General features: G+C 34.3%; 1 protein-coding gene across 3 annotated transcripts in view; it reads left to right on the top strand.

Moving 5' to 3' along the window:
* Positions 1 to 23,858, top strand: part of BMP5 (bone morphogenetic protein 5) — a 217,220-nt gene that overhangs the window by 59,597 nt on the left and 133,765 nt on the right. For all 3 annotated transcript variants that reach the window (XM_066359171.1, XM_066359169.1, XM_066359168.1), the window contains exon 2: positions 14,117 to 14,309. In XM_066359171.1, the coding sequence (XP_066215268.1) occupies positions 14,117 to 14,309 (193 nt within the window). The remainder of the gene's footprint in view (positions 1 to 14,116; positions 14,310 to 23,858) is intronic.

A 23,858-nucleotide genomic window follows, 5' to 3' on the forward strand; every position in this document is an offset into this window, starting at 1 on the left:
TATTCTCTTGCTTAGAAGGTATAGGCCTTGTTATCAGTATTCTGGAAATTAACTGGAGGAAGAGGTCTGGAAACTCAGCGTTTAGTATGCATAGGTTTGTCTAGTTCCTCTTTTTTCAGAATGCTACCATACTCTCAATGGCATCTGGTGAGGCCACCCTTTTTCCATTTCCATAAAACTTCCAAACTACCCATATGGGGGAGAACAGTCACTCAGCAACACAGCTGTGTAAGGGTGATCTAAGTAAGAATTTGCCTGATTCTTAAATATCCAAACACTTAAATTCTTTTTTAACCCTGCGCTCATACCTGCTCTTTATACTTACTTCTAGATATCACATAGATTTCACCAGTTCCTGACCATTTTGAGGTGGTTTAAATAAGGTTAATACTCAGTTTTTCCTATCACTGAATTTAGCTTTTTATGTGATAGTAAATCTGAATTCGTTGGATGGATTATTACGTAATATTAAGAATAAGTCAGCCTTCTAGTAACCAAAGTATCAGAAAACAGTCTATCTGATAATTAATATACAATTGGATTGGCTACTTGGGGAGTTATTAAATTGGAATCTAAAATGAAATTGTCTGACCTGGATCTCAAAAGACTTACTGTTCCAGGTGTGTATCTTAGGAATTTTGGAGGATTTGTGTAGTTTGAACTCAAAACCAGATACAGCTCAATGATTCTTAAGCTAAATTTTGCTCTGAGTTTTGTGGTTGACAAAAATCCCAATACAAAGGAAAAGCCCAGGAATGTGAAACCAGATCAAGCAAAATATGAGATTGTTCATATGAATACTCTCTGTCCTGAAACCACTGAGGATCCCTTGACTCTAATTACAGTGTGGTGTCATTCACTAAATGTGAGATGATTGTGTGATTTCTTTATTGATTCTGGCAACTGTTACATCTTTATTAAATCCAGCAGATGTTCCAATTATAGAAAACATATTTTAATACATTGTACTGATTCATCTAATTCACAATTTTAATAATGTGTTGTAAAGATATGTTAAGCAAATCATGTATTACATATTCTAGTTTCTATCTGTGAACATATAAACTGATGACATCAACTTTCACTTTAAAGAATGATGCTAGAAAAAGCTAACCAAATAAAGGTGATTATAACAGTTATTTCAAATGAAAAAGAAACTAACAGAAACAAAACATTTTTGAAGAGAATAACTGTTTTCAATATTTAAGGAAGATGATAAAAAATTATGGGCACACTACCAAAGATTTTGTTGCATTACATATTTTTATTGTGGAGAAATAAAATTCTTAAATGTTTTATGTAAATAAAGAAAAATCAATGAGAATATAAAAAATTTTATATTATTTTCTACAAATAAAAGTAAATATCTTTTAGAACACATTATTAATTCTGAAAATTATTTTAAATACAATTCTATTGATAACCATATTAAACTGTCATTTGACTTTTCTATTACTTTTTTATCCTTCATCAAGAGTAGCATATCCATTTAAGAATAATGATTCTATTAGTCTAACATAAGTTTTTAAGTACCTAGATACTAATAGAAACTGAAAGTAAATATATCCTTATTTACTTGAATTCTTTTTAAAGAAAGAAAAATTATATCACAAGGAATAATAGTATTTTTTATGTGGAGAGGATTATTTGAAGAATAAATGGTCAAAGGGTTCTGCTTTTGGCTAAGTTGGATTAACAGGGTCTGCATCTACTTTCTTCTGAAACAACTCAAACAAAACAAAACAAAAAAACAGAATTAGAAATATATTTTTATATTTATTTAATCCACATATATATTTAATACCTACTCTGTGCCAGAAATGGAGCTAGGAACTGAGTGTACAGTAATAAGCCAAGTAAAAGTGCTACTGCTGTCAAGCTTAAAATCTAGTGGGGACACAGAAAGCAAATAATCATTTCTTAGGAAAAAGAAATAGGCCACCATAACCACTCATGGTTTTTTCCTAAGCAAAACAGGTAAATCATCTACTCTTTTATTGCTATAGGGTATATATGTAATATATTTTTACACATCAATTTATTCCTTTTCTTAAAAGCATATACAACCACTTGCCCAGGTGCTGGCACAGTGGATAGGGCATTGGCCTGGGATGCTAAAGACCCAGGTTCAAAACCCTGAGTTTGCTGGCTTGAGTGTGGGCTCATCGGGCTTCAGTGCGGGTTCACCAGGTTGAGTGCAGGGTCGCCGGCTTGAGCATGGGATCAAAGACATGATCCTATAGTCACTAGCTTAAACCGAAAGGTCACTGGCTTGAGCCCAAAATCTGTGGCTTGAGCAAGGGGTCACTGATTTGGCTGGAATCCTACCCTCCCCTGCCATCCAGGCACATATGAAAAAGCAATCAGTGAATGTAAAGCCAGAAGCCACGGCCACCATCACAGTAGCCTGGCCCATATAGGTTCACATTGGATTCAGACAGTTGGTAAAGAAACAATGGAGCCAAAAACTGGTGGGCCATAGTCTTTAATCCTAGCTTGCACCGACGAGCAAGTAAAAGCACACACTGGGCTCCAAAACCCACTCACATTCAGTGCTCACAAAGCTACTGACTTATCCGAGTTTCCTAGGATCAAAGGTTTCTAGCTCACCAGACTTATTCACCTCTGTTCCCCATGTCCTTCCTTCTCCCTGCACAAACTCTGCACAAACTGGCTTCTCACTCAACACTCCGCCATCTTGGCCGCTTCTCCTGGCCTCCTCCATGTGGCCTTTCTCTGCTCTACTCTCTCTCTGCTCTCTGTTCTAATGTTAATCTCAGGAACCAAGAAAGCAAGTTCCCGTTCTGCCCCCATTTTATAGTATAGAAATCAAAACCTTTAATCCAATATACAAAATAGGGAAGTCTCTAATACAAAGTCACTGAAGCATGATAGGATTGTACCACCCCACATCAAAAAGGGTGGGAAAGGCTTAATCCCAAACCAAGCCCCAGGCTACAAGGATTCTGCCTGCCTTCAGTCCACCCCCAACACACATTAATATCACCTGGGCGAAGGCCTCCACGTGGGCAGCGCCATCTTTAACAAAGTGAGCATAATATATTTAATCTGCCCAACAGTGAACAACTAAGGTGCTACAATTATGAGTTGATGCTTCTCATCCCTCCCCCTTCTTGTCTGTCTCTTTTGATATAAAATATTATATAAATAAATAAGCCTATGCAACCAAGTAATTGTGTCTCTAATAATGTTACATATCATTAAGTATAATCTCATTTCTCTGTAACTTCCTTCCATTGATGCAACCATTTGGCAGAAAAATATTACTCTTTACTTTTGTTTCAAAATGACATATATAGTCACAGGTTGAACTTGAGTGAACTTTGTAAGTTATACCAGTTTAAATTGTAAAGAGTAAATTTGAGAGAAATGTTTATTAGCTCAGTTAAAAAATATCTGATCTGTTCTCTGAAAACTGTGTCTTAAACCTCCTTCATTTTTTTCCCCCACAGAGAAATTCTAAACAAATTTAACATAACTTCCAATTTTCTAGCTTTTCTTTTTTTCCATTAAGTATAATTTTTTTTCCTGTTAGTAAAATGTTTCTAAAATTCTCCAAAATGAGCACTGAAAAGACTAAAAATATGCTTTAAAAAATCTTTCTTTAGTATAAAATAAAAATATGCAAACCCTAACTACTTAGAGTGAGTGGCTTCGCTTTAACATCGGGTGTATAAAGACATCCAAATTATCTTTAAATTATAACCGAGGAAGTGAGAATGGCTTTCAGGCTTGGGGAACAGCTATTAAGGGCATAGCAGACTTTGGATGTCTGCCTTTTCACAGTAGCACAATAGCTAGTTCCTGTGGATCCTGACCTTTTAGCGTCTCCTAACCAAGTATGGCATTAATCTACTACTTATCTGTCACCCACCACATTTGATAGTCCCAGTTTCTGTTTTCAATTATCAGTCATTAGAGAAGACACTGAGCAATTTCAGAAGAAAATTCACAAGGCCTTTGACCTCTTTTTGTCAGATAACCACAAATATTCACGGCAGATAAACTATCATTTCATTGTATTCCAGATGTAAGGGAAGGTTCTTGGCTGTACATAGATTTACTGTAACCTCTATCACCTTCTGGTGGTTAAAATGGATGTTTTTTTTAAACTTACAAAGCAAAGAACTCATGAGGTCATTCAGTGAAATCTGATGAGATTAGTTGACCTCTAACTGCCAGGCAATCTATAAAATCCACAGATATTTCCACTAAAAAAGACATAAAAAATAAGTATTTACCAAAAGGTGATCATCAAACAGTTGGGAATTTACATTGATCTGTTATAGGCAAACACACTTTTCTCAAATATTTGTGCACAGTATAATTAAAATTCCTTATTTACATATTAAATATATCTAATCATCACTAAGTAATCATTTTTTATTGTACAAAATGAATTATCATCTTTTGTATTCTAAACTCATTCTTAAAGTATAATATTAATATTCAACACACAAATTTGAATATTTGTTTTGAATTTCAATTAATAATTTCCTATATAAAATGCCTATAATGAAATATATATATATATATTTTTTTTTTTTACTTAAGGATGCATTGTTGTCTTTAGGGATAAAAATAACTAAGTGACTTTAGACTTGTTTAAAGAAGAGTTGTATCTTCTCGGCCAGGGCACAAAGAAGAAGCACCCATCTGCCTCTCCACCCCTCCCCCTCTCCCTTCTCTCTATTTCTCTCTTCCCTCCAGCAGCCAAGGCTCCATTGGAGCAAAGTTGGCCAGGCACTGAGAATGGCTCAGTAGCCTGCCTAGGGCACTAGAATGGCTTCAGTTGAAACAGAGTAAAGCCCCAGATGGGCAGAGTATTGCCCACTGATGGGCTTGCTGGGTGGATCCTGGTCGGGTGCACACGAGGGTCTGTCTCTCTGCCTCCCCGCTTCTCACTTTAGAGAAATACAAAAAAGAAAAAAGAAAAAGAAGAAGCTCTGTATCAGAATCAGCAAATTTGATTGAACTGATGTGCAACATACAATATAAACATTATACTTATACTCTGTTCTCTACCCTGTAGGTGTGAAATATCTAAACAAGGTATCAAGTAAATAAATTTTTTTTCTATCTCTGTACTGTTGTAGAAATCTAGGCTGAAGATTTTTTTAACTTCACTATAATAATTATTTTTTAAAAGCAACAACATTAATCCATTTATATTATTACCTTTAATTGATCATTTACTGTAAAAAATGCCCTGTTCAAGGTAGCGCAGAAATACAAAGATAAGAAACAACAACATAATCAAATATCAAAATAACCTGGAGATGTTTTCTCTAAACCTATGTACCCTGATTGATCAATGTCACCCCATTCAAATTAATAAAAATAAATAAATAAATAAATAAATAAATAAATAAATAAATGAAACAACAACAACAAAAAAACATGGATATTTCTCTCAGGTGTCTTGCTCATTGGGTAAATATAGGGTGACATAATAATTATAATGCAGTGGAAAATTATGAATATAATAGCTACAGCTTTTGGAGAATTTGCTATGTTATCAGATGAGAGCCAGGACTCTTAACTATGATTCATGTCATCTCCATTATCAAAAGGGAAACAAAAAAAATGCTATTGAGTTCCTAGCAGGAAAATTAATTTGTATTGGAATTGTCAAAGTTGTCTTTGTGGGATTAGAACTGGAGATTTTAAGTACAGGTAGAATTTGGATCTCTGAAAATGAGGAAAACATTTTAGTTACAGAAAAGGGTGAGGAAAAATTATCAAATTAAGAAAGGGGGATAATTATTGAGAAATCACTTTTTTTTTTTTTTTTTGACAGACAGAGAGGGACAGATAGGGTCAGACAGACAGGGAGGGAGAGAGATGAGAAACATCAGTTCATCCTTGCAGCTCCTTAGTTGTTCAGTGACTGCTTTCTCATATGTACCTTGACTGGGGAGCTACAGCAGAGCGAGTGACCCTTGCTCAAGCCAGTGACCTTGGGCTCAAGTCAGCAACTTTGAACTTCAAGCCAGCGACCTTTGGGCTAAAGTCAGCAACCGTTAGGTCATGTCTATGATCCCATGCTCAAGCCAGCGACCCCTTGCTCAAACTGGTGAGCCCGTGCTCAATCTAGATGAGTCCACACTCAAGCTGTTGACTCGGAGTTTTGAATCTGAGTCCTCCGTGTCCCAGTGTCCCAGACCGACACTTTATTCACTGTGCCACTGACTGGTCAGACTTATTGAGGAATCATTAATTCATTAAACTTTTTTTCAAAACTATATGAGTGTTAACTATGTGCTTGCCTGTGCTAGGTGATATGAATTAAAAGAAAAAAAATAAATTCCTGCCATTAATTATACTGATGCATTATAGAATGTGTCAATGGGTTGGGAATACTGGAATATGTTGATCAATTCCCAGAAAACTCTTAATATTCCTTATATTCCACATTCCATTACTGACCCCCCACCCCCACCCCAGATCCCATAATGTGTATTGACGATGAACTATTTATTATCTAATAGTTTGGCTCAAATCTATCACCTCTCTTTCTGTCTCTATAAACTTTTTTCTCTACCTGGGATAATTCTTCAAAACCAAGCACAAACGATCTCCTTTTCCATGATGTTCTGTTCTATTTTATTCTGCCTTGCATGTCACATATCCCTCATAAACCTCACCAAATTGTATCATAACTGTAGTTTTCCATGTCTGTCTGTCTTATCCTGATCTCCTATTTCATTGCTTCTTATATCTCCCTATTAGAGTTTGGGCCAGTAAGCCATACTTTGGGATGGAATAAATGTTGAAGTAGCATAGCAGCTATTTTTAGGATGGTCAAAATTAGTACATGTGGAAGATGAGAAAGAGAAAACCAGCCTCCTGACAGACAGGAGCTGAACTGGACCTGTCAGCTCTGACTTGGAGTTGCTAGGAGCCAGCCCAGCCCTCAGCTCTGACTTGGAGTTGCTGGGAGCCAGCCCAGCCCTCACAGCCCTGCTGTGGAACACACAGACAAGACCACTCTGTGACCATAAGGGAGGAACTCATAAATAGGACCATTTCACCAGCATATCTGAGCACAGATGAAAAACAAGAGCATTATTTAAATCCTGAAAATGATCCTTTTCTGGATATTAATGACTCCTGTTTCTTTGTCAGTTTTACTTCATTATTCTACTTGTTCCAAAATCCTGGAAAAACTTATTAAAATATCAGTCATTACCTTTGTTTCCTGAGGGTGCTCTGTTCCAGGGCAAAACCCTGCCTCTTTGAATTTTTGCCCAAATCACTATACCTAATCCCAATGAATTCTAACACCTTTCACCAAGGATCTCTGTGCCTGACGTATGTTGAAACAAGTCAATAAACCCAATTGTGTTCATCTATAGGTGTTTTTCCAGTGTTCTGTTGTCCAGGGCATTGGCAGAAGGTAGAGAGAGACACTGAATAAACAGGAGAAAAATTGCTAAGAATGAGCACAGAAAATTGGGAGCAAGGCTCAAGTGGAAACACTGGCCCTGGAATGAAAGAGGAAAACTTTTGCCCTGAGACAGAAGTAGCAGTCATTAACAGTGCACTGAACATGAAGTCTGGAGCCATAAGACCTAGATACTATTCTTGGCTTTGTAGGTAACTCACTTTGTGACATTGAGAAAGTTATTTATTTTTTTATATGTACTTAGAGAAGATAATGGAGGCTCTACCATATTGCATCAAATAAAGGAGAAGAAACAAAAATTTAAAATATTAATTTTATAAAATCAACAATGAATTCATTATTATTAACTTAATTATTGAGTATATCAATTTTCATGCTGAAGTTTGATATGGATAGCTATATCATTTATAATATTCTAAAACTGTATTCTTGAGTCACTTATGAGTATAAGTAAGATTATTTTAACTATAGAACATTTGAAAGTCCACGGAAACAAAGCATTGTTCTTTGAAACAAAACATTCAGGGGGCAGTTTTTTCTCCTCCACCTCACACTTTGCTGTAGTGTTAAGAGGCTGTTAGGGATTCTGGAATCTGGAGTTTACCACACTCTCTGGAATGGTTATCCATTCAGGAAACATGTAATGTGCATTTACTGACCAATGAATAGGCCTTTATAGGAACAAGTTTATGTTTCTCAGTGGACTAGTAGGTGAGGATATCTTGCGAAGTGACAGATTTTGGTAGATACATGATATATTTGCTTCTTTTTCTTTTACTTTAAAATGCAAGGAGGTAAGTAATAATTCTATAAATAATCTCAATGGTTTTTACACTCAGCAGCAAACAATGATGCGTATTCTTTCAACAGCTGGCTAGGCTCCTGGGAGAATGCTATCTTTGCCTTGCAGCTACTGATTCTATTTGTGTCTTCCAAGTTACAACCCTGTGTGGGAGATTAAGATTGATGACCCGTGAATGCATCTCCTTAAAAATGCAGATAAATCACTAAAGAGATAAAACTGCAATCTTCTGTTAATGACTTTTACTCTTCAGATATTGTGGACATGAAAATATTTAGTCATGACATTTCTATCCAATTTCTATTAATGATAATGTCATTCAAAGAGGTGTTTGTTTGGAAAAAAGAGAGACTGCAATCAGTCATTAATGTCTGTTAAACTGTATAGCAACAATTAAAGGTTTCAGTGTGTGTCTTTAACCACCAGGAGCTTAATCTTTGCAGAACTTTGGCAATTTAGAGCACTCAGATTGCAGTTTGATGCTTATATAATGGGAATCCTGTTTCTTTTCACTATCAGCCCATTAATCATGGAATGTGAGTCTTTTGATTCATATTTTATCTCTCTCTTGCTTTGATTTTGCCACTTTTAAAAACCAAAATATAATAATAAATTCATTCTCTGGGTCTGTCAGTGTAGGCGAGCTTTCAGCTGTTTTAGGGAGTTCACAGAGATGGAAAAGTTTGGATTACAAAATACTAGCTTTCTAGAAGCAGAAGAAAGTGTCAGCACCATCATTATGACTGAGTTTTGAGTGGTGAGCTGGGTAAATATTGCTGAAGTTTTTGATGGTTTATTTTCAGGGAGGTTAGGTATATGTACATACAGTAAAGTAACTCGTTTTAATTTTTGTAGAGAGCACTCTTGGCAACTATCAGCTCAAATAAATAACCAACCCTATGTAGATGAACTTATTTTAATGGTGACATTTATGGGTATCCACTTAACAATCTTCAAAACAAACATGTTTCATAAATGACAATTGGAGAAGAGTATATGATATTAAGTGTAATGTATACGTGACTGTTTGGCAAAATATAGCCTGTTGATTTTGTTAGATATGTAAGCATACATATGAGAATAGTTGTCTGGGAAGATCATTGTGTACTCTTTTAAAATACAATTTTCCTAGGTGAATTGATTGATACAGGATGTGTGATGTAAATCTAGTTATATTTATTCATGAACTCTCTTTTCACTTTACATGAGGGAAATGGTATCTGTGGTATGGGATAAACAAAAGGTGTCCAATAGAGAAAAGTGTTATCCTTCTGATCTTAGTATGTCTTAACACTTTTGTCATTTTCTCTCCTTGACAAGTCTGAGTTCTAACTTGAATGAGCTAACCCTCCTGCTTTTTTTTTTTCCTGTTTGTTTTATTTGTTTTTCATTGTCTTGTCCAGTAATTAAAAGAGTCTTTTCTACCACCAAATTGGAATATAATTGTGTTTTTTATGGAATGTTGGATACTTTAGTTTGATAATTTTATTAGAAATGTTAATAATTTTTTTAAATGAAACTCATGCTGTTTAGTTGACACAACATGTAAATTAAAGGGTGAATTGAAAGGACCAAATATTTAACATAATATGAGTAAGAACATTAAAACTTTTTTTCTTCTTGTTTACTTGTCTTTTAAGTTTCCCAAGCCATTTACAATTACAGTGGGTTATAGCACACTATAATGTACACAGAAACAGAATGCTTAATATTGACCCAAACCATTATAATAAATCAAGGCGTGGATATTTTCTATAGAAAACTTACATCTAGAAAATACAAAATATGAGTGTATATTATTTTTTTTGCACCTCTTTTAGGAGTGTTGTTTTTGGTACTGGGAATGGTAGAAAAAAAGTTTGGAGCATGAAAGGATCCAGATGGAGAGTTAAAATTATTTTAAAATATGGTTTAAAATAGTAAAAGGATGACCTCACATACTAATATAAATATTAGATAATATTAATTTGAGTTATGAAACAATCCCTTGTTTATTCATAAAATTTTTCTTAGATAAGCTATAGAATCAATATTAAATAAGTGAATATAACCAAACATCTACTAAAATTGATTGAACGGAATTCTAGAAGAATGAGTACAGTTTAGAAAGTATGAATCTGTGGAATAGGAGCATCACAGAGAATGAAAATATTAAAAGAAGGCCAACTTTCCTGAGTGATAATTAGATCAAATAAACAAACAAAATAAAATCCAGGAAAAACAAACAAGCAGAGTTCTATGAGGTGGTCGGCTTGGGAACTAAATCTTGACTGCGGGATCAAATGAGCATAAGTAAGATTGTGGGGATTAAACAAAATACGTGTGAAATATATGAAAGTTAAATAAATTATTATATCTTTAGTCAATTGGGAATGCAGCAAAGATGATGCTGAGTAAAGATAGAACTCGATTTTTATTCATTTGCATATACAGTTTTTCATTCAATTAATATTTATTAGAAGACATCTTTGAATTATGCAATGTATTGTGTTAGATGCTATTTATGTATCAAGGATCAAACCCCTCATTCTCCACCCTATTTACCACTTTGTGTGTGTGTGTGTGAACTGTTGAGAAACATTACTTAAATATACCAACAATGAACTAGTCTCTAAGTACAGAACAGCAGGATATCATTATGTAGGTGGTATGGACATTGAACAAAGATTTATAATGAGCTTTAGAAGACAGACATCTGTTACCGCCTAGCTGTCATCACCCAATTTCTCATTTTTAAATCAGGAATATTAATATTTAATCCTCCCTAGCATTACTCTTTGAGGTAACTATATTTACCTTGTGAATATTTGTGAGCATCGTTAGGAGTACAAGGCTATATAAATACTAGTTTTATTCCATTACGTACTCCAACATGTCCCATGAAATTTACTAGAGAAATTATAATCAAAGCAGTAGGATATAGGATTTTGAATCACTGGACAAGTCTACACTGCAACTTTATTCTGTGTGATATATTTAATATACATTTTTATTAAAACTCTTTGAAAATTTGCCCCCTTGAGGGGTTAGGTTAATCGGCATGGATTATAAGACTGAAATTTTATAATAACAGCTGAAATTCTAGCTTTTCACTTTATTACACTAAGATCTCACAGGGGATTTCAGAACAGTAGATGACGCTACGTAATATGAATTCAAAACTCATCTGCATTATCCAGGTGCATGCTGTAGATTGAATCCTTTTAAACTCATATCTCAGCCCTTATATCCAGAACTAGAGTTATTTCAGTCCAAATTACAAATGTAAAATTGATTGTTCATGACAAACTGGATAATGATCATTTCCACGTAGAATTCCGAATACTGACTTTCAGAGTAGAGAAAATGTATTTCTGGATGGCTAGTTGGTACCTATATCACAAAGTGTGGAATTCCTCATGCAGAGCTGGGGCAGTGCCTCCTTGTCGAACACATGAACATTTCTGCAGCAAAGCAACAAATATTCATATTAAAGTGGAATAAATAGAAACTTTAAATGACCTCAAATCAGCTAATTTCTAGCTTTTCTGCCAAATGAATTTGAAGCCAAACTATTCATTTTCAGAACTTTTTGGAGTTTGAACTTGTGACTGTGTGGTTTTAGATCTTGATTAAAGCATAAATACTTCATAAATTAGGACAAAGTAATAAATAGTCTGTAAGCAGAAGCAGCATTTTTGGCATTTATGAACCATAGTCTGGTGGCATCCAATGCTTGGGTTCAAATTTTTTGGCCAAGTGTTTATTTTCTATACCTCCTCAGTTCCTTCATCTTCAAAATGAGGATAGTGATAGAACATACCTCATAGGTGGTTATAAATGTAATCTTTTCATATTAAAAAATGCTTGGAACAATGCCTCGCATCTAAATAAGTGCTATTAAAAGATATTTTATATAAAACATAACTGTTTCATAAGATCATCTACTTTATTGAAATTAAGATCAGAAAAGCATGAGTTTACATCTAATTAAATTTAGTTCTTTGTAAACAAAAGTTGTGGCTAGTTTTAATATTTACACATATGTTTTCAGTTACTAGAACCCCAGTTTCTAGGCATTTGCTATCCTTACACTCTCTCTCTCTCAAATGGTTTAGTCAGGAGAATGGACACATGGAGATGAAGAAGCCATGTTCATAGCAGTGTACACTATTGTCAGCCGATGTTTACACAGAAAAGAGGTTTAAATTATGGACCAAAATAGGATTCTTCCTTTTTTAAGGAAAAGTTGATAAATAATCTCCCTGGGAATGGAACTCTCGTAGGACCAAGATAATAATATTTTAAGAAAACAGAACTCATTGAATCATGTGAGGTTATGTTAGTGTGAGCCAGACAGCCCAGGAGCACCAGCCCTGCCAAGCTCCCTAGGACAAAAATGCCTCCAGGAATAGCTTACATATTTTTTTATTTGTCAGTTTAGGTATCTGTAGCAAAAATGGGAATGGGATCCTTGTTCTTCCTTAAACCACTGCCTACTTTTCTGGGGAAAGTGAACTAGAGATTATATTGGATGCTGAAGGCAAAGAATTGTGGATGTCTTTGTCATGAGCTTTCCTTTTGGATGTGGAACCTATCTGGCACTGAAACACAGGTCTAGCAGCCTCTGCTCCCATGGTTATTCCTGGATGGTCGTGACCCTCTTCTCTCTCTCTTAATCTTGACCCTTTCCCTAGTTTACAATCCCAAATTTTGTATATTTATAGCAGTGTTGACATAATTTTAATTAACCTCCTAAACATAGTTTTATATCTTAAGCCAATTTTGAACTTGGTAAGTTTATTTATACAACTTATACATTTTTATTTTCTTGGAACAAAAGTTTAGCAATGAAACATGTCACTGGAAACAATTTAAACAATTAGCATAGGTTAAAATTATGAGACATCTCACATACAGTGTTTTACAGTGGAGAATTTTTAATTCATTCTATAATTTCCTACATACCTGAGATTTTGAGAAACTTAACTCCATCAAATAATATATTACATTACTGAAAACTAACCCTTTGAATAGGAAGTTTAATAAGAACAGACATAAACCGTATCAAATAATAAACTCTTTTACAAAGCCAGATTAATAATATATTACACACCTACTCTGCTGAATTTTTCAACATTCCTTAATGTGCCCACGAGGCAGTGTTTTCTGCCTTTATTTGATAAAAAGGCTGCTGAAGGGGGAAAATATAGTCCTTTCTCAATTCTGAGTGAGAGCAGAGAGAGGTCTTTGGGAGGCTTTCCACAGGGAAGGAGATTGTTCTAAACAATCTATAAGAACTAATGAAAGTGCGTTAAAAGAAAAAAACACATTTTGTTTGTTAAAAATGAAAGGAAAAGAAAAACTATTCTGGGGAAGACATTTTAGAAATAATCTTTATTCTGAAAATAAATTTGTTTTATATACTTGACCTCTAAAATGTCATTCCCACTGTCCTTATGTGCCTGCGATTTCTCAGTCTTTCTTCCTATTTTCCTCCCTTGCCTGTGCCAAATCTCACTCCTGACTTCACCTGGAACTTGGAAAGTTTCGATAACACATCCCTACTTCCTGTATGAACCCTCTGCGTTCAGGTACTTGATACATACTAGTAATCACGTTACAGCCTTCACTTTCAAGAAATGTTTTTTGGATAGCCTTTCCATTTAGGAACCAGGGATTTGTATAAAACCACAGAGGTTATGTTGCTTTTGAACTAAAGGCTGTTGGTTTTTGGAGTTTCCTTCAACTGGAAACACATATGATTCTGTGGGTTTAGTATTTTTCCAGTTTTATAAGATCCTGCTTGTTTGTTTTAATTACAAAGCTGGAGACTTTACCATTAATTTCCATATTTTATAAAGGTCTCACTTTTTCTCTCTTCTTTTTTTCTATTTCTTTTTCAGTTGAAAGAGACAAGGATTTTTCTCATCAGCGAAGGCATTACAAAGAATTCCGGTTTGATCTTACTCAAATTCCTCATGGAGAAGCAGTTACAGCAGCTGAATTCCGGATATACAAGGACCGGAGCCACAATCGATTTGAAAATGAAACAATTAAGATTAGCATATATCAGATCATCAAGGAATATGCCAACAGGTATGGACTTTATATCGGTCTTATTTTAGCAAACAAATGTTTATTGTAGTAAAATCCATTGATAACCCATGTGATCTATCAAATAATATTTTCTTTGATGTTATGGCATTGTAGGCCAGGCAGAGACACATGAGGAGTAATTCATCGGAAAAATGTCTTCTCCATTCCACAGCTTTTCCCTACTCCTGACACCAACCTCTGTGGTGCTACATACACAGTCTCAGGCTTTCCCAGATATGCTTTCCAGGCCTCTTGAGTCATTTTGTAAATGAGAAAACTTCCCATTTTATTTTGCTCACAGGAACTTCATAATTAAGATTATTTAAATCACTTTGTAAATTGAAGAAAAGTAACTTTGCTTTTTACTGGCATTAGGTCTAAATTGTATATGTCATGTGTATTTTAAAAATTTAATTCACTGGGGTGACTGACATTAGATAATAGAATTAAATAGTTTTCAAGTGTACAGTTCTATGATGCATCATTTGTGTATTGCATTGTGTGCTCAGCACCCAAACCCAAATTTTCTGTCAGGATATATTTGACCTCCTTGATCCTTTACTCCCTTCCCCCACCCCCTTTCTCTCTAGTGACCACCATGCTGTTGTCTGTGCTATGAGTTTCTGTCTGTCTATCTTGTTTTGTTTAATGTTTGAGTCAAAGAAGAAACAAAAGAAGATATCAAAGTATACATAGAGACAAATGAGAATGACAATACAACATATCAAAACTTTAGGAATGCAGTAAGAAGTGGTAATAGAGGGAAGTTTATATTATTATTGGCCTATCTCAAGGAAAGAGAAGCCCTGGCCGGAGAGCTCAGTTGGTTAGAGCATCGTGGCAGATTTGATCCTTGGTCAGGGCACATACAAGAAGCAAAGAGTGAATGCATAAATAAGTGGAACAAATTAATGTTTTTCTCTATATATCCCTCTCTCCCTTTCTCTCACTCTAAAATCAGTAAATAAAAATGCAAAAAATATTTAAAATGCTAACTCTTAAAAAAAGCAAGAAAAATCCCAAATAAATGACTTAACATTACATCTTAAAAAGCTAGAAACAAAGGGATCAAATGCAGCATCAGCAGAAGGAAGGGATCAATAAAAATTAGAGCAGAATGAAATAAAATACAGAACTAAAAGACAATACAAAAAATTAATGCAGTCTGACCAGTGGATGATACAGCAGATAAAGCATCAGTCTGGGGCACTGAAGACCCAGGTTTGAAACCCTGAGGTCACTGGCTTCAGCGTGGGCTCACCATCTTGAGTGCAGGGTTGCCAGCTTGAGTATGGGATCACAGACATGACCCCATGGTCACTGGCTTGAGCCTATAGATTGCTGGCTTGAGCCTAAAGGTCACTGACTTGAGCAAGGGATAACTGGTTCAGCTGGAGTTCTCTGGTCAAAGCACATATGAGGAAGCAATCAATGAACATAAGGTGCTGTAACTATAAATTGATGCTTCTCATCTCTCTCCATTCTGTCTGTCTACTCCTATCTGTCTCTCACTAGAAAAAAAAATTAATGCAACAGAGGTGATTCTTTGAAAAGATTAATAAAATTGACAAACCTATGTCTAGACTCACTAAGGAAAAAAAAAGAAAAGACTCAAACAAAAAAATAAAAATAAAAGAGAAATTATAATGAATACCATAATAATACAAAAGATATTGCAAGAATAATATGAAAGACTATCTGCTACAAAATTTAATAACCTAGAAGAAATGGATGGGTTCTTAGAAATAAATAGCTTCTCAGACTGAATCACAAAGAACTAAAAAATCTAGATGGAATGTTATGTGTGTTTTGATATAAGATATATTTGCAGTAGGTCTGACAGTTAACCTGTGCCTTCTATTTCTAAAATGTTTAATTCAAAATGGTACAAGAATGGGCAGAGAAACTGAAATACTAAATGTATGATAATCTCGGTTGATAATTACTGCAAATGAACCATCAAATAACAGATGTTCTCAGACCTTTCACACAATGATAAAATTGCTTTGTTAACACCTTTTACAGGTGATTTGTCACCTTTATTGGACAGCTTTTACATTTTAAAATAATTTAATTAAATTTATTGGGCTGATATTGGTTAATAAAATTATACAGCTTCCAGGTGTACAATTCTATAACATCATCTGTATATTGCATTGTGCATTCACCACCCCAAGTCAGGTCTCCTTCCATTACCATGAGTCCTCCCCGTGTTCTACCTATCCCATCCTCCTGTGCCTCCAGCAATTCCCACACCCTTGTATGTCTATAAATTTTCTTTTCTTTGCTTAATCCCTTCACTTTTATCATTCAGCCTTCTAATCCCCATTACCTTGTTCTCTGTCTCTTCCCCTCTTGTAGCTAGTGGCTCAATTGATTTGTCACCCAATAGGATAGCTTGGTTGGTCTGAGCATCAGCCCCAGACAGGAGTTGCCAGGTGGATCCCAGTTGGGGTGCATGAGGGAGTCCATCTCTCTCTCCCCTCCTCTCACTTAAAAAAAAAAAGAAAGAAATCTTATATGGAGGTGAAATTCATCTCTGGTAGCTTCTAGTCATTAGATCTAAATCTTCCTTTTTGTTAAATATCGTGTCCTTTCTTTGAAAAGACAGATATTTAAAAGACAGCTATCACATCCTTTTTAGAGCCTCTTTTGTCTCTTTGTGGAATATTTCTAATTCCTGACATTTAGATTTTTCTTGGTCTTTTGGAGTATCAACACTTCCCAGTGGTGTTCCATGGAACACTAATCCCTCACAATTCTCAGAGAAGAAAAAAATAAATAAAGGCCTACCTGTTAGGCTATCCCCTAAAAGAGGACATAAGAGAATACCACAATGCATATCAGAATATTAAAGTTTTAGAAAGGCTTTATAATAAAGAAACCTAGTCAAAATTTCTGTGTCAGTTTTCCCACTAAAACTGAACTCTTAAAAAAAGGGAAAGTATCTTAACTAATTTTATTTATTTTACCCCCAGCATTACAAATTTATTTGGTATGATTTAAAGTTTTGAAATTTTTATTAGCCATGACAGGAGTACCACTTCCACTAACATATTCTAAAATGCTTGAATTATCTTTATTTTTGATCATTCACACTATCTTTTTATGTATGTTGAATTTTTACATGGTTATTTAACATACAAAGTGGTTTTGTTGTTGCGTTTATTTTTTTACAAGAGCTGTGGTATGTCAGGTCACTCCACTCTGGAATGTTTTTGCTGATTTTTTTTTTTAATTTTGTATACAGACTTTCACATTGATCATGATTAGTGGTTCTAACTTTTATTTAGGTCAATTGTTCTATCTTCTCAGGATAGTTTTTAATATCATCATTGGACTAGCTTCCCTTTAAGCTGTCCTAAGTATGTGAATGTATAATTTAAGACATAATGACAATGATGAGAAGAAGGAATAATAGAAGAGTCTATTCACATTAATTTGTTGATTTATTTCTGGATGAATCCATGCAGATTTTTATTACAATTTTGAATATTTATGGGCATAGATGCTTAGCTTATCAGATTTGATTGTTTAGGTAAATTATATTTGTATTAAAAAATGGGACAAATACATATCTTGAAATTTTGATATTTCTCCAATTATAACAATTAAAAAATATTACTCATTTTATTTTTTTCTACAACTACATCTACTTTATGTTTTAAATATTCTTGAGTATAATTTGGCTAAGTCGTCATGTATTTTTTTTAATTTTTAAATTAAATTTATTAGTTTGACATTAGATAATAAGACCATATAGGTTTCAAGTATACACACAGTATAGTATATAGATCATATATCATAGAATTGTATTCTATGTGTTTTAACACGTTTAAATATACTCTAAAATCTATGTTATTAATATTCTTTTAATATTTGAAAAATAATTATTAATATCTAAAGTACATTTATATCTTCAATTGGTGTTTTCTTGTTTTGCCATTCCAAACTCTAAGAAGACATAGATTAAATAGATTCTATCCAACACAGATAATATTATTTTGAAAAATTTAATTTGGTAAATTCAATTCAGTATTAATTCAAATCCACCAAGTGCACTTTTAAAACATTTGGGATTAAGTATTGTGATTGAATTATTATTTTTATTCTGTAGGGTTATGCTATACCTATTGTCTTCTGTGATTTGTTTTTCTAATATGTATGGGCTTTCTTCCCCCAATTATCTTCTTCAATCTCTGAAACATACAAACTTACACATACGTACCCTTCATTTCAATTGTACGTACCACTGATCACGTGAGCGACTCTGGCAAAATGCCATCCTTGTTTTTGAAATAATCATTCATTCATTGCCAGAGGTTCACTAATTTGCAGTGTAAGAAAATGAAATCATCTCCCTATCACATCTATAGACCTATCACGTCTATAGATCTAGAATTTACATTCTGCATTTCACTTTCTCTTCCAAAGATATATATGCATATATACGAATATATATATAAATATATATATATATATATATATATATTTATATATTTTTTTTTTTTTTTTTTTTACAGAAACAGAGAGTCAAAGAGAGGGATAGATAGGACAGACAAACAGGAATGAAGAGAGATGAGAAGCATCAATCATCAGTTCCTTGTTGTGGCACTTTAGTTGTTCATTGATTGCTTTCTCATATGTGCCTTGACCATGGGGCTACAGCAGACCGAGTAACCCCTTGCTCAAGCCAGCGACCTTAGGTCCAAGCTGGTGAGCTTTTTGCTCGAACCAGATGGCCCCACATTCAAGCTGGTGACCTTGGGGTCTTGAACCTGGGTCCTCTGCATCACATTCCGATGCTCTATCCACTGTGCCACCACCTGGTCAGACCCAAAGAAAGATATTTAAGGCACAGAAAATATAGAAACAGCAAAAGCACATTTTAGAATATTTCAGATTTCTACATAGGATTTCAATATCACCATAGAAAATGGTAATGCATAGCAACAAGATTATTAACTTTGTAATTCACACATGGGAAAATTGTACATATTGGGGACTCAGTTTATAAATATGAAAAGAAAAAAGCAAAAATAAGTATTTCAGAATAATCAGTGATAGTTTCAACCTTTGGGCAGGACAAATTTTTATCACAGTGCAAAGATCATACTTCATATTAATAAATACATTGGTTAATATATATTCACATATTTTAATAGGAGAATTTATTTCATTTGGATTTAGACATTTGTATGCCTAAGGTAAACATAAGTAGGTGCTTATTACAATAACAGTGGCTAACATTTGCTGACAGTATTTTTTTTGTAACGATGAAGTAAGTAAAATACTAGAAGTTTTTACTTAATAAAAAATTGTTTGATTCTTATAGAAGGAATTGCTGTTTTTATGTCTAATAATGAAATTAATACCACTCAACTTAACAGCGATACTATTGGAGCTAATTGTGAACTTGTCCCTAAAAACACATTTTAGATAAATAGTCAAACTCTTCTATAAAGTACACTTGATGTATGGGGAGTAGAGACTGTTTATATATAATCTATTTTACAGAAATATCAGAGATGTAGAAAGATGACATGAAAATTCATGAATAAATGTTTATCCCACTATTACTGTTTACAATTTCATAAGTTGAGAACATCAGTTTTAAACAGAAGAGAAAAAGTTACATTTTTTCCCAGAAAATGGAAATGCTCTATTTTATATAGCGAATAGAAATTGTATTTTAAAAATTCTTAGTATCCTTGGAAATTGTTCAGACTTTGATGTTAATTGACCAAAAGCAGAAAACCTAATTATACACATCGTACACATCATTATATTAATTTGACATAAATTCATGAGAAAAACAGATTGGAAGGAAGAATCAAGTGCTCATTGCAGGATGTGGGTAATATTAAGTTTTAATTGTTCCCTCTTTTCTGTACTTTCTAAATTTTTATAATTAACATCATTTTAATAATCAGAAATATGTATAATTTGATAGAGATAAAAGATAATGAAACACCTTTGTATCACAAATCTCTATAAATTAGCATGCCCATGTCCCCAGGTTGAGGGGCACAAAAATCAAAACAAAACAAAACAAACATTAGAATTTAAAAATAAATTCATCTTGATGTTTTTTAAGCTCTAGAAGGCATTTCACCCCCACAGAAAATGTAGATAAATAAATACATTTTTTTTCTTTCCTTTAGTCTATGGAATAATTTTCTGCCAATTAAGAACCTTGACTTCAATTCTCTGAAAGTGAGGAGAAATAGATGAACAAGACCTTATTTATATATTATGTGATCACAGTTAAAATTAGAAGAACTTTAATTTGAAAAAGTAATTGTAAAATTTGATTGTTATTAATTGTTTTTACTATTGACTATGTGTGGTATCATATATTTCTTAAATCAAGAAGTAAAATGGAGGTAAAGGAAAGAAACTAGTTTCTCTGGTCATTTTCAAAGCTAGGGTCACCTTTTAAAACATCTGTCTTCATGGACATAGATAGAAGCAAAGCTGTTACCAATGGAGGGGGGAGGGGGAGGGGAGTAAGGAGGGGCAAATGGATGGTAGGGAAATGATTTGACTTTGGGTAATAGGCACACAGCACAATCAACAGTTCAAATGCTATAGAGATGTTTACCTGGAACCTATGTACTCTTACTGATCAATGTCACCCATTAAATGTAATATTCTAAATTTTAAAATATTTCTTCAAACTTGTGGATTTTATCTATTTAGTGTTTTGAATTAAATTTAGAAAGAACTGAAAAGTCAGTGTGGACTGCGCTCTTGAATGTAGTATGTTTGACAATACATATATGTGTGTGTGAATCCTTGTAGTTATTTCAACTGATTTTTTAGGCACATTTTATATTCAAGACATGGATCTATTAACCATCTACTCTATGAATTCTTTGACAGTGTTATGTAATCAAATAAGGAAAAAAAAAACCCATTATGTCATCTCTTTTCACATTTATTTATCTTAGTGAGACTTAAAATTCTTAAAATTGTATATTTTATTTTGCCATCTCCCACCTCCCCAATTTATCCTTACTCATATTTAAATGTGTGCAGTTTAAAGGAGTGTTCTGATGTTTCTCCAAATCTTTATTTTTGTTGGTCAAAAGTTAACACACTTTGCATCATTGCACTTATTTAATCTTTTCATAAAGGCCGACAGCCCCCAATTCTACGTGGAAGGCACTGCTCTTCACTCGCACCTCATATATCTGGTGTTATTGGGAAATGAAGTTTCCACATGATTGAATTTTCCAGATAATTCAGTTGAGTTCGGCATGCTTTTGCTGGGTGCCTACCACGTGGCAAGCACAGGGGCATAAGACCTAGTAAATAAGATCCCAAAAGCCCATAGCCTGAGGGCCAGGGGCTGTGGTGGGCCTGTTGCACACAGACTTTAATAACTATAATACAATGTGCTAAGCACTATGATGTAAGTATGCACTAAGTGTTGTGGAAACACAAATAAAGGGAAAATTAATTCTTCATGTGGGAGCATAAGGGGCCTTCAGGGAAGCCACTGAGGGGTTCACCCTTGCGTGGGGTCTTTAGAGATGAGTAAGAGCTGCCTATAGGGAGTGAGAGAGAGAATGAGACAGAGGGTGGCAGGGAGCTGTATCCTAGAAGAGGTGTTCCTAAGTGTTACAATGTTTAAAGGTATAAAAAGTTAAATAATGCAAATAAAATTATCAATGCCAGTAATACTCCCACAAAGAGTAGCAGCCAGCACTTAACCATTTAACGGGCACTCACCATGTGTCCCGCACCGTGCGAAATACTTTACTTGAATTAATTTTTTTTCACAAATATATGTATTTATATATTCCCCAAAGAAAATCTGCTATGTATAATTCAACCTTTTCTTAATGTTCAGCTATGAATATAAATTTCTGTACTCCATTGTAAAAACATTTTAAGCGAGCTTGCTCGATGTCATTAGCCACCTTTACTGCTTGGATATATTTAGTTAAGCTGTCATCATTCCAGTTCACAGCCAGCTTCATATTTACATCATCTGCCCCCTCCTGCTTCTCTAAGATTTGTGATTCTTCTGTGGACATACTTCAGAATGTGCATTGACAAGGTCTACTCGGGAAGAGTTCACGGGCTCCAGAGAGCAGTATAGCAGAGCAGGACACTCAGAGGGTCAATGACAATTTCTCTAAATATACAGGACAGCGCACGCGCACTATTGGCGTTTCTTCAGCGGGCTGGGACCATGCTCTATTTCAGTGGTTCTCCATTGGGTGGCTTGGCCCCTAGAAGACATTTAGCAATGACTGGAGACACTTTGGGTTGTCAGAATTGCTGACTCGAACACTTTTGAGCTGAAGCCGCTTATGGCATTCTAAACTCTAGAAAACATTTATTAATTTGTATTCCCTTGTTAATGTGTTCCATGATAGAGCTATAATTGAGTTCCTTAAATGGTGTGGTGGTATTTATGTCAGAAACACAGAGAAAGATGTGTGCTTTCTCCTTGGGTGGCCATCATCACATATTTACTAGACTTAATAAGCTCTTAAGTGATAGAAGGAGGTGAAATAGTTACAGTAGTAGAAATCTTGGAAATAGTGAAGATGTCACTGTGTACTGTAAGGCTCATTTCTAATGACAATGGAGTAGTAGTATAACATTTCTTCTAAAATGTATCTATCTTCACACAATTTATCAAAATTTTTCTTGGTCAGGTTTACATAATGGTTTTACTCTTGGCGAATTGTTTTTTTTTTCTCTCTTCCTCTGTCTGTTTCTCTTTCTCCATATGTTATATATGTTTGTGCACACAAATATATGTGTACATATAACTGAAAACTATAACAATCTGAAGAATATTTATATTATTATTTTTTATTATTTATTAAATAAACAATTTTACTTCATTTTAATAGGTTTTCAACTTAATTTTTTTCCTCTATTGAATTAAGAGGCAGTTTTATTACAGATCACATGTATCAATAAATTTTACTAATGCTAAAGAAAATGAATTTCTATATCCAAAATTTGTAAGTATAGGTTACTAAATCACTTGTGACCTGAATTTTGCCATCAAGCATAGTACATACAACGTGCATAGCATTTTTACTTGTGTATTCTATTATCCCTCCCATAGACATCTGATGTAGATATTATTTTAATATTTATTTGAAGAAGATACAGAAGCTCAAAAAAGTGACTTAATTATTTTTTTCTAATATCAAGCAAAGCCTAAGTATAGTGAGTCATTGTTAAAATTAAAAAGATATCAACTCCAACTATAACTATGATTATTTGCTTTATAAAAGTAAACACATAATGAGGCTCTTCAAGGATCCATGAGTCTTGCCTGACCAGGTGGTGACGCAGTGGATAGAGCATCAGACTGGGACACAAAGGACCCAGGTTTGAAACCCCAAGGTCACCAGCTTGATTGCAGGCTCATCTAGTTTGAGCAAGGCTCACCAGCTTGAGCCCAATGTCGCTGGCTTGAGCAGGGGATCAGTTGGTCTGCTGTAGCCCCCGGGTCTAGGCACATATGAGAAAACATTTAATGAACAACTAAGGTGCCACAAGGAAGAACTGATA

Source organism: Saccopteryx leptura, chromosome 1 (assembly GCF_036850995.1).
Source record: "Saccopteryx leptura isolate mSacLep1 chromosome 1, mSacLep1_pri_phased_curated, whole genome shotgun sequence".
NCBI classification, from domain to species: Eukaryota; Metazoa; Chordata; class Mammalia; order Chiroptera; family Emballonuridae; genus Saccopteryx; species Saccopteryx leptura.